The 10,447-nt window shown below is 35.4% G+C and overlaps 2 protein-coding genes across 4 annotated transcripts; one reads left to right on the top strand and one right to left on the bottom strand.

Moving 5' to 3' along the window:
- Nucleotides 1–1,687: 1,687 nt before the first annotated feature.
- Nucleotides 1,688–4,869, top strand: LOC111315264 (enoyl-CoA hydratase 2, peroxisomal-like). Of its 2 annotated transcripts, none has more exons than XM_022916860.2 (11): nucleotides 1,688–1,828; nucleotides 1,919–1,941; nucleotides 2,026–2,131; nucleotides 2,517–2,587; nucleotides 2,740–2,812; nucleotides 3,129–3,168; nucleotides 3,501–3,573; nucleotides 3,647–3,797; nucleotides 4,008–4,078; nucleotides 4,252–4,425; nucleotides 4,543–4,869. In XM_022916860.2, the coding sequence occupies exons 1-11, from the start codon at nucleotides 1,772–1,774 to the stop codon at nucleotides 4,628–4,630; spliced, it is 927 nt and encodes a 308-aa protein (XP_022772595.2). In that variant the 5' UTR covers nucleotides 1,688–1,771; the 3' UTR covers nucleotides 4,631–4,869. The 2 variants fall into 2 exon arrangements, with proteins under 2 accessions (XP_022772595.2, XP_022772596.2); XM_022916861.2 differs by having other exon boundaries at nucleotides 4,252–4,463.
- Nucleotides 4,870–4,976: 107 nt separating this feature from the next.
- LOC111315263 (T-complex protein 1 subunit beta-like) lies at nucleotides 4,977–10,447 on the bottom strand. Of its 2 annotated transcripts, XM_022916857.2 has the most exons (12): nucleotides 10,374–10,447; nucleotides 10,073–10,129; nucleotides 9,907–9,963; nucleotides 9,676–9,741; nucleotides 9,471–9,582; nucleotides 9,123–9,251; nucleotides 8,496–8,567; nucleotides 8,161–8,276; nucleotides 7,918–7,994; nucleotides 7,120–7,605; nucleotides 6,725–7,040; nucleotides 4,977–5,332 (listed from the first exon to the last, which is right to left on the bottom strand). In XM_022916857.2, the coding sequence occupies exons 2-12, from the start codon at nucleotides 10,076–10,078 to the stop codon at nucleotides 5,186–5,188; spliced, it is 1,584 nt and encodes a 527-aa protein (XP_022772592.1). In that variant the 5' UTR covers nucleotides 10,079–10,129; nucleotides 10,374–10,447; the 3' UTR covers nucleotides 4,977–5,185. The 2 variants fall into 2 exon arrangements, with proteins under 2 accessions (XP_022772592.1, XP_022772593.1); XM_022916858.2 differs by lacking the exon at nucleotides 9,123–9,251.

Below are 10,447 nucleotides of genomic sequence, written 5' to 3'. Positions count from 1 at the left end.
ATTCTAAGAAAACTAGAAAAAGTCAGTGTACTAGGTTACTTAATAGACTGCTTCTTTTATTTATTATTATTTTTATAATATTAGTAGATGATTTCAAACGAAAGCCACGGGCACCTTATTAATCTTCCCCGCGTTGCGGGCTCTATGTGAAACCTGGGTCCCAAGCTGTTAGTAAAGTCTCGGTCGGCCAAACCACAGTCCTAACCATTTTCTAAGGCTCCAGCAGGCGTCTTTCCCTTCGACTGCTAATTTAAACTCGAATTCCAATTTGAAGCAAGTTACTTCTTCAAGAAATGAACGGAGCATCGATTGTGAAAACGAAGGATGACAACAAATATGTTCCTCGGTACCAAATAGCCGTAGGATGGGTCTCGAAAATAAACATTAAAAAAAAAAAAGGCCAAAATTTGATTGATTTTAACTTAGTTTATCAAATTCAAATGTTAATACAATAATAGAGCGAATTTGGATTAGTTAATTTATGAATAAAAATTATTAAGGGCGTCTGATGATAAAAAAAAAAGTATAATGATTTTTTTTTTAAGTTTTTAACAAATAATTAAGAATATTTTTATTATTTTTATCATTTTTAACATATCAAATTCATATGACATTCTTAATATCATTTTTCTTCGTCTTGATTTCTTTTCCACCACAACCTTTTTTATTTACGCGTTAAAATATAAACGCAAAAGACACATTCTATCTTTAACTTTAACCATCATTTTTTTTCATCCATCTTTTCAAGAACTCCTTCGGACAGGAGTTCGGCACCAATTACCCCATTATACAAAAGCTCTTTGACGACGTGATAAGACAAGGACTGAACGGCGTCGTTAAGAAGCCGCACCTCCGTGTATTTCCTAACCTGCGCGGTTCCGCTCTTGTAGGACATTTTGGAATACCAAACGGCTCTTAGCGAAGTGTTGAGAAGAGAAGGGTTTAAGTGTTTTTTTGTTTTTTCTTAAAAAAAAGTGTTTTCTTTTCTTTTTTTTTCTTTTTCCGCCCACAAACCAATTGTTAAAGTTCAAGTGTTTAGTTAGACGGCGGCAGTCACTGGCGAACAGTGTATGGTTTTGATGAGTTTCAAGTTTCAAGTCTGAACATGATACAGGTTCAGGAGACAAGACCATGATTCAATCATGGCCAACCCAACTGAATCCTAACTAGCTTCTATACATATGTCGACCAATGCCAATCAAATCCATGGGCCAACAGACATACCCCTAGACATCTGAATCCTAACAAACTTTTATACACTTATGGACCAATGCCGATTGAATTCAAACCCATGGGCCAATTCAGCTGATTCAACATGCAGATAATCTTGACCAATGCATAAAAATAGGCCAATAGACATCCAAAGCCCAAACTCTATCAAAACTAATATTAAGGACCATGGCCCGCTGTCACGAACCTATTCTGAAAAACTAATAAAAAGAGTTGGTGAAATAATTTAATTTATTTTTGTGACAACATTGGAATCCCAAAGGCCCGAACCCAGACCACATCCGATTGCTTAAACGCCTAAGACAAATGAAAACAACATGGACCCACTCTGATGTCAAGTCTGAACCACCCTCTATTTTCGTTTCTCAGATTTGGTAATTACCAATTTCTTTGTTCAGCTTCTATCCAAATCGATCCTCAAAATTCAATATATATCAGATTCATTGACCCTTTAATTGGGATTGACTATTGACCATCAATTCATCATCTTGGCTGCAATCTAATACTGCTAGTTATCGATAATCATCTTCAAGAAGCTGCTATGGCGGTTACTTCGGCTTGCAATCCGCAGCTCCTTCTTTCACATAAATTCCCCGAGGTATCCTTTTCTTGAATGGAATTCCGGTTCTTCACATCTTGTTTTTGTATATGCTTCTGTTATCTGATTCTTACCTAATTTTTGTTGCAGACAACATATACTTATACTGAGAGGTATTGCCTCGCTCCTCAGCTTCATATGCAACTTTTATTTTTAAATGTAATTTGTATGACATTGATATGTTTCCTTGTACACAGAGATGTAGCTGTCTATGCTTTGGGTGTTGGAGCATGTGGTGGAAACGCTGTTGATACTGATGAACTTAAATATGTTTACCATGAAAATGGACAGCAGTTTATCAAGGTTATCAATCAGTCGGTTTTTGTTTTTGACTATGAAACTAAAGAATAAAGATGATATTCTCGTTATGATTCTTTAATTGGAACATGTGTTTGCAAATTTGTTATTTTGTTCTAGCTTAACTTGTTTTAGCCGAGTGGTAATATGGAATTGCCTTTGAATTCCTGAAAAGCTGATTTGAACTGCAAATGGGATGTCTTATATGTCAGTATTGTTAACACAAACTGAGGTTTCAGTAAAAAGAAATGAAAAGAGAAAGACTTTTTTTATTTATCGCTTGGGACTTGGGAGGCACTGGAGGTGTGTTAATCTGCTAGAAACAAACCAACGTCGCTTGTTTGTAAGTTTACTTATGGACATGATAAGCTTTCTATTACCTGCTTCTCAGGTTTTGCCAACATTTTCTGCAATATTTACACTTGAATCTATGCCACAAGATATGGATCTGCCTGGCTTGACGTAAGTTCTAATCCACATCATATAACTCCACCCTCTCTCTCAAAAAAAATGCAGTCTTTCTTTTTCTCTTTGATTTATTGACAGAGTTTTACAATTTGTTTAAAGCTTCAAAAGATAAACTCATGAATTTGTCTAGTTTTTGTTATTAACAGATTTGATCCAAGTCTTCTGTTGCATGGACAACAATACATAGAAGTATACAAGCCACTTCCTTCAAATGGCACTGTAAGTCCATAATACTGCCAACTGGGAAGTTGTTTATAAATTATAATATTCCTGAATGTGGTTATCGCTGAATTATTATATATATCTGGGATGATGAAAATTAAATTGCTCAGAATCCCACATATCCAACTATCCTAGTTTGAGAATTTCAACTGGATTCTAATCAAATACATCTGGCACTTAAATATGACGCTGTATACTTATAAAACATTGGGACATAAATGTAGTCTTCTAGAGGAATACAATAGTTTTGCATCTCTCTGTCAACTTTGTTTAATACTGTAATTAATTATTGTTGTTGTCAACTTTTTTGCAGATACATAATAAAATAAGTCTTGCAGGATTGCATGATAAAGGTTTGGTCTCATTACCTGAAATGCTGTAAACTGAAATTTCAGGTGGTATGTGTCTAAATAGAGATGATGAAGTCTAATTGTTTTATGGCAGTATAAGTCTGCTGCTCTGGCAGGCTTCACTTTGATGAATGTGTCTGTACATAAAAGTGAATTTTTGAGGATAATAAGCACAAAGAAATTAGTTGTTGCTTCCTTATTTTGTTAGCCTCTGGAAAAACTGTAAAAATAAAATCCAAAGAGAAGAAATGCTTGCAAGTATATTTTTTGAAAGGATGGTGATCTGTTATAAGCAATAATCTTGATGGCTTTTTTCATTCCTCTGAGATATTAAGGTAAAGCAGCAGTACTTGAGATTGAAACCAGAAGTTATGAGAAAGAGTCTGGTGAACTATTGAGCATGAATCGGTGAGTTCTCTTCTACATTATCTGTTCTAATACTATCATGCTGCAGTTAATTAATCTAGAAATGATTCTTCAGGTCAAGCATCTTTTTGCGGGGTGCTGGTGGCTTCTCAGATCCATCTCATCCCTTTACATACTCAAACTATCCAGCAAACCAGGCTTCAGCTTTGAGAATCCCACAAAGTCAACCTTTTGCGGTATTTGAGGATTGTAGCCGACCTTCTCAGGCATGTAGCATTAAAATATCGTGATTAGTTTCTAATGGCTTTTCTGTTGCTTTCAAAATAAAAGATGTGTTCTTTAACTACAATCCCTTTCCGGTTATATAATTTATATACAGTGGACTAGTTTGACAGCATCTGTATTCAAGGGTCTATGAGATGCTTTTTTATGTCAAGCTTCTCCAGAAGTTGGTAACTTCTTTTCTGCTTTGGCAGGCATTGTTGTATAGGTTATCTGGTGATTATAATCCTCTGCATTCAGATCCTATGGTTGCAAAAGTTGCAGGGTTAGTGCACTACTTAACTTCAATGCCGTTACAGAAGGCTAATCATACTTACTTGTTCTTGTCTTTGAGGCTATAGTTGAATTTTGTTGAAAAGTCTGGTTTTCATTTCTTGACAAAGTGCATATGCACCCTAAGTGTTTTACTGATTTATTCTTGTTGTCCCATGTTCAAAGATTCTCGCGGCCAATTTTGCATGGATTGTGCACCCTTGGGTTTGCAGTTCGGGCAATCATCAAATGTATTTGCAGGGGAGATCCAGACATGATCAAAAACATATCTGGACGATTTCTTTTACATGTGTATCCTGGTGAAACATTGGTTACTGAGATGTGGCTCGAAGGCATGAGGTACAATTTCGTTCGGAATATTGTAATCTTTCTTCCGAGTAAGACTTGAAGTCAATGTTACATCTTAAAAGTAAACTCAAATGAATGGAGATCTGATGTTGGTGCTATAATCTGCAGGGTCATATATCGGGTAAAGGCGAAAGAAAGAAATCGAGCTGTGCTGTCTGGCTATGTTGACCTCCATCGTTTAGCAGCTTCACTATAAATGAACATGAGATCTGAATAATTTGAACGCATTTACTTTCTTAATATATTTGGAGGGAAAATTATTGTATCAGAGTTGTGTAACTAATTCTCCAAACCTCATGAGTAGGGAGACTGCGGGCTGCCTAATGGGAAATCTGAAAATCAGGTAGAAATTCCGAAACTTTGAACATGTCATCATAGACTGTTGATCCACAAAGACGTAATAATACAAGCCAGTTCTTTATGTTTGCCACGGAAGTAGTTATGTAATTGGCATGATGGCTTCCAACTTCTTAATGGTATTATTATTTTAAACAACATAAAAGTAAAAGAAAAAAAGCAATAAGTTGCAGAAGGCAAAAATATTCAACTCAAATCAGCTATGGAAAATTTATCATTAATAATACGATTACCGAATCAGAAAGCCGTTGGTTTCAGTTCTTGAAAAGAGCCAAAACTGAAACAGGCCACAAAACATCAGTTCTAGAATTCAACAATATTGCAGCAACATCAAGAAGCAAATGCCGAGATAGTTATCCGTTACAATAAATGTGCCCTTGGCAATGTGTCGTTTTCACATTCTGTCTTCTCTCTTCCTTGGAGCACATGTAATAATTTCGTCCACTCTAAGAATCATCTCAGCAGCCTCAGTTGCAGAGAGCAATACAGCTTGCTTGACTTTGAAGGATTCAGAGATTCCCAGATCAGCCATATTTCCTACCTGTAATAAGATGAAACATACATTGGTGCCACAGCTAGGAAGAAAAATTATAAGGATTCCATGTTGTTTGATTGTATACAAATACAATCAAAACCCATATTGTCTACCAAATAGGTCGTGAACAATCAATATTTGAATCTATAACATTAGGATGAATACTCTCAAGATATCGAATCTCTTAGATGGTGTTTGATATGAGATGATCTCTTTAAAATCGAGGGTGGTAATAACTTAGGCATCTTAAGTGACAATGACCTTAGATCACAGCCTTGTAATATTACACTAATGATTTCTAATATTACACCAAACAGAGTATAATCTAAAACATTAGTAATCAAATCACTAAAGTGATCTTATTAACTCTGGTATTTGGATCACCACAGTGATCTTAAAATCAAACGCTACTTTAAGTGCAATATCTTTTAAAATGACAACAACAACACAATAAGTCTTATATCCCATACTCTGGAGTCAGCTCTATGAAAAACCAAATAAGAAAATCAGGTTAGGTTATAGTTTAAATCTTCTTGCGCCACTCATTTCTAACAACAACGACCTTTTCATCTAATTTTTTAACCATTATATTGTTTATTATTACTTGCATCCATATCTTTCGTGGTTTACCTCTAGATGTTTTGATCTCTCTTAGATCTAGAGACTCAATTCTCCTAACCGACGCACAGTTAGGCCTATGTTCAACATGTCCAAACCATCACAAACAGTCTTCTCTCATCTTCTCTTCAATTTGGACTTCCCCTAATTTTTCTCAAATTTCTTCATATCTGATTTGTCTCTTCTAATCTTACCACACATCCAAGCATCTTTATCTCCGCTACGTTCATTTTCTTCTCATGTTATTTCTTAACAGCCCAACACTCAGTTCTATATTGTAATACAAGCCTTACAATTGTTTTATACAACTTCGTTTTTAACTTTAAAAACATGTTACAATCACACAAAACACTTGAAACACTTTGCCACCTCGCCCATCTTGCTTGAATCCTATGTTTAACATCTACTTCTATCTCAGTATCACTCTGAATAATTGATCCCAAATATCAAAACTGGCTATTCTTTGATTCTCCCTCACCATCCAACTTAATCACACTAGTACCCACTTATTCAGTTTTAGATCTACTCAATTTAAAACCTTGAGACTCCAATGTACTCCTCCATAATTCTAATTTCATATTAAGGGCATCACAAGTTTCAGCAACTAAGACTATATCTTTTAATATCTTTTAAGACAAAACAAGAAATTACTGACTGGAGAGTGGAGATGGGTAGACACGGCCAAAGAAACAAATTTGTAGCCATGTTCAAACAAACCATCCATAATAAATACATTAGATACTATTTTGATTTTTAAAATAATTTAATTTCAGCACTTACAGATCCAGAGATGACATCAATCCCTGCGTTACATCCCTCCTTGTGATGCTCGGCACGAAGCTGAGCTACCAAGTCTGCACTGTCCAGACCAGCATTGTCAGCAATAATTGTTGGGATGGCCAAAAGTGCCCGTGAGAAAGCTTCAATAGCATGAGACTTCTTTCCAGGAGTCTTCCGTGCAAGTTCATCCACTTCCTTCGCCATTACCATCTCAGGCCATCCACCTCCAAGCAATACCCTAGTATCATTGACCGTCTGAGACAGCACACACAAGGCATCATGCAGAGACCTTTCAGCTTCATCCAGCACATGATGGCTGCCACAAACAGTAGCATGTCATGGAGAATGCAAAAATATTAAGGAAAACAACAAGAGGAGATACTGCAATACCATACCTTGCACCTCTCAACACAATAGTACAAGCCTGACCCATTGCAACACCAGAAAAGTGGATCAACTTGTCCTCACCAATCATAATTTCTTCAATAAGCTTGCAATGTCCAAGCTTAACTGACTCTGGATTGTCAAAGGTTGAAGCGATTTCACCACCTGTTACCAAAGCCAGGCGCTCTATCCCATCAAAATCAGCATGCTCAATTGCAAGTATTCCCGCATCAGCGAAGAGTTCTTCAGGGAAATTGTAAATCAACTGCCTGTTAACAAAGCAGTTAATCCCATGTGCTATGATCTTTTGCACCTTTTCTCTCATTTTTTCCTTCTCAGCCCCTTCAATTTCAGCAACCTTAGACATTGAATCGACACGAACACGTGCACCATATATCTTCACTTTATCTGTATCCATTGCAGTATTTGCCACCAAAATCTTAGCATTTTCTATTCGTTTTGGTTGTCCAAGCCCTATTTTCTTGTCAAGAATGAATCTGAAAGCATAAAATTTATGTTTAAATCAATAAAATAAAATTTCCTAAGTGATGCCTAACCATTCAATGACAATAAGAAACAATGCAGCAAACTCTGCAACGAATTGCAGCTGATAGCATCCTTCTTTCTTACAATATTAGGATACATAAAAAAAAAAATTATCCATGAGAAATAAATGTGATAAAATGGGAGCAAAAATTTGCAGAATATAGGGAATCAAAGGAAAGGATGTCATACTAGAGACCCAGCCACTCCCACCAAAAAACTATTGTAGTAAATATTGAAGGGATAAGAAGCTCATAAGAACTCACCCTTCATCTAAGAAAGAATCCTTCAAAGATCCTCCAGGCTTCTTGATAATTTGGATGGCCTCTAAATTTGTGCTCCCCTGCAGTTTCAAAAAACATGCCATACAAGTCTGTAAGTAAATATGGAAAAAAAAAATTCAATTAAAGTAATAAAACAAATGTAATGGGAATTGCCAACAAAATTGCCAAAACACCCTTCATTGAAACATTTATCTTTAATCTTTAAATGTTAGATAAAATTATCACCTTTAACCTCATAACAGCATCCACAGCTAGTTGTGCAAAATGCTCCTTATCCTGAGAGAGAATTTTGGAACTCAGAGTGGTCATTGCAATTTTCATCAAGTCTGACTTGAATTTCTCTGCAAAATTCAGAAATGCTACGCGCATAAGAAACAACTACGATAGGGGTAAAGATGAATTCTAATGGCAAGAAAAAGTCAATTACAGATTTTATCAAGTCAAGCACATTAAAGAATCTAGTTCAATAAGGAAGCAACAAAACCTAAAAATTGGGCAAATGATACAGGTATCATACAATCCATACACAAATAAAATGAATGATATCCAACAATCTTCACCTGCATTCCCTTTGTTATCCACAACCCTCTGCAACAAAGCATTACGAGCACACTCGGCCGCCATTCGATAACCTACAAAAACCAGCATATATTGTTATCTTTTAAACAAAACATCTTTGGCAGTTTTCACACCAGCAAAATAAAACAGAGAATAAAACCAAATATATTCTAGATACAAATGCAATTATGCAGCTATTAAGATCAGAAAGAAAATTTGCACAAATTAAATGAAAATGTGATGCTGAAAATTTTACTACCATCAGGAGTAAAAAGAGAGAGAAGCATTAAAGTTTAACAGTTAATTTTCAGGTTCACCTTTATAATGCAATTGCTTTCAATTTTATGTGATAGAAGCAAGTCAGAAAGTATTACACAAAAGAATGACATTGCTATAATCCCTGACTCTCTTAATGCTATCAGTATATGGAAACTAGATAACAAGTTTAAATTTGCATTAGTTTAATGCCTTTGCAATAATAACACATACAAGCCTCAAAATATAAATGCAGCATTTAGTGGAAAGGACAAAAAATATATATTTATTTATCAAGGGTGAATAAGGACAAGCAAGAGGCAGCATAAAAGAAGAACACTAGAAAGCAACGTACTAAATGAGGCCAAAAGAACCTGATATTATGGTCATGGGGTGAATCTTAGCAGCCACTAGCTTTTCTGCCTCCCTTAAAAGCTCTCCAGCCAAAACAACAACAGAAGTTGTCCCATCACCAACTTCATCATCTTGAACTTTTGAAATGTCTGAATTTTGTATTAAGGTCATTATCTAAAAATACAAAGCTATTTCCACATAAAATTCAATAATTCTGTTTGGCCCACTGAACCATTAACAATTCTGTCATATAGTCTTGCACACCAAAAAAAAATTCAAACTCATGCAAGTTTTAAAAGTGTTGACCAAAAACCAACCAAGTTATTCATAAAGTGTAGTCAAGAAGATAAAATCAATTATAAGGATACCGATCAAGACTTTTGCAGCTGGGTTGTCAATAGGCAGGGACTTTAAGATGGTAGCTCCATCATTTGTAACAGTGACTTCACGTCCTCTGCCGGTTGATTGTAAAATTTTATCCTGCCAGAAAATTTCACCAACAAGGAAGTCATGACTTAAAGTAGAATAAAAATAGTTACTCAGTCTTTTAATTTTTAAACGAGGAAAACTTACCATTCCCTTTGGCCCAAGGGTTGTCTTAACCAAGTCACTAATTGCAATTGCCCCAACAAATGATGCCTGACAGTAACAGAGAACATGCATATCATATTTTATTGAAGATAAACAAAATAGCAAGACTGCAATAAAAGTATAATCACAGAATTCCAAAAAAGTAGTATTTTTTTTTCCTTTAAACCATGATTACCAGCATTATATTTATTTACATAAATTATAATGGCTTACCATTCTAGCCATCTCCCCCTTCTCCTCACTAGCATCATCTTTAAGAATTTTTTCAATCTGTCACAATTACCAAGCAAATCATACGCAAAATAAAACTTCGAAAGAACGAAGGATAAAAATTAAATCTACATAACTGAAAATAAGTAGTATTAGGCAGATAACGCACCGCCATGGAAAATAACGAGGACGAGAGTAGCTCGAGCCTTGGTACTCAAAAGAAACCCTGAATCAAGAAAAAGATAATTGAATCCAACAACAAAAACGAAACACATCTAAAAATAACCAAATCGAAAATGCTGCAACGCTATGTTCAGCATTTTCACTTCATTTCCCTCATTTCACAAAGAAACTAACCGAAAATTTTCTAAAAAACCAAACAGTAGCTTAACTGCGAACAAGAAAGTGAAAAGAAAAATAAAACCGCATGTTTCAAAACCTAGAAATCATTGAAATGACTAAGTTATTACCTGATGCGCGATGTAGATGGGATTTGAGATTCGGATCCTGCCGAGAACAGAAAGTAGAAACAGAGTTTTGCCTC

Source organism: Durio zibethinus, chromosome 20, assembly GCF_047325235.1.
Source record: "Durio zibethinus cultivar Kanyao isolate XHJ-2024 chromosome 20, ASM4732523v1, whole genome shotgun sequence".
Lineage (NCBI taxonomy): Eukaryota > Viridiplantae > Streptophyta > Magnoliopsida > Malvales > Malvaceae > Durio > Durio zibethinus.
The sequence above is the reverse complement of the archived record's forward strand: the minus strand, read 5'-3'. Positions and strand labels throughout refer to the sequence as shown.

Coding starts and splice junctions, on each gene's coding strand:
- LOC111315264 (XM_022916860.2), top strand. CDS start 1,772: ATGGCGGTTACTTCGGCTTGCAATCCGCAGCTCCTTCTTTCACATAAA. Junction 1,942..2,025: donor ACATATACTTATACTGAGAG/GTATTGCCTCGC, acceptor CCTTGTACACAG/AGATGTAGCTGTCTATGCTT. Junction 3,169..3,500: donor TGCAGGATTGCATGATAAAG/GTTTGGTCTCAT, acceptor TGAGATATTAAG/GTAAAGCAGCAGTACTTGAG.
- LOC111315263 (XM_022916857.2), bottom strand. Junction 9,742..9,906: donor AGGGGGAGATGGCTAGAATG/GTAAGCCATTAT, acceptor TGTTACTGTCAG/GCATCATTTGTTGGGGCAAT. Junction 8,277..8,495: donor GGATAACAAAGGGAATGCAG/GTGAAGATTGTT, acceptor TGAATTTTGCAG/AGAAATTCAAGTCAGACTTG.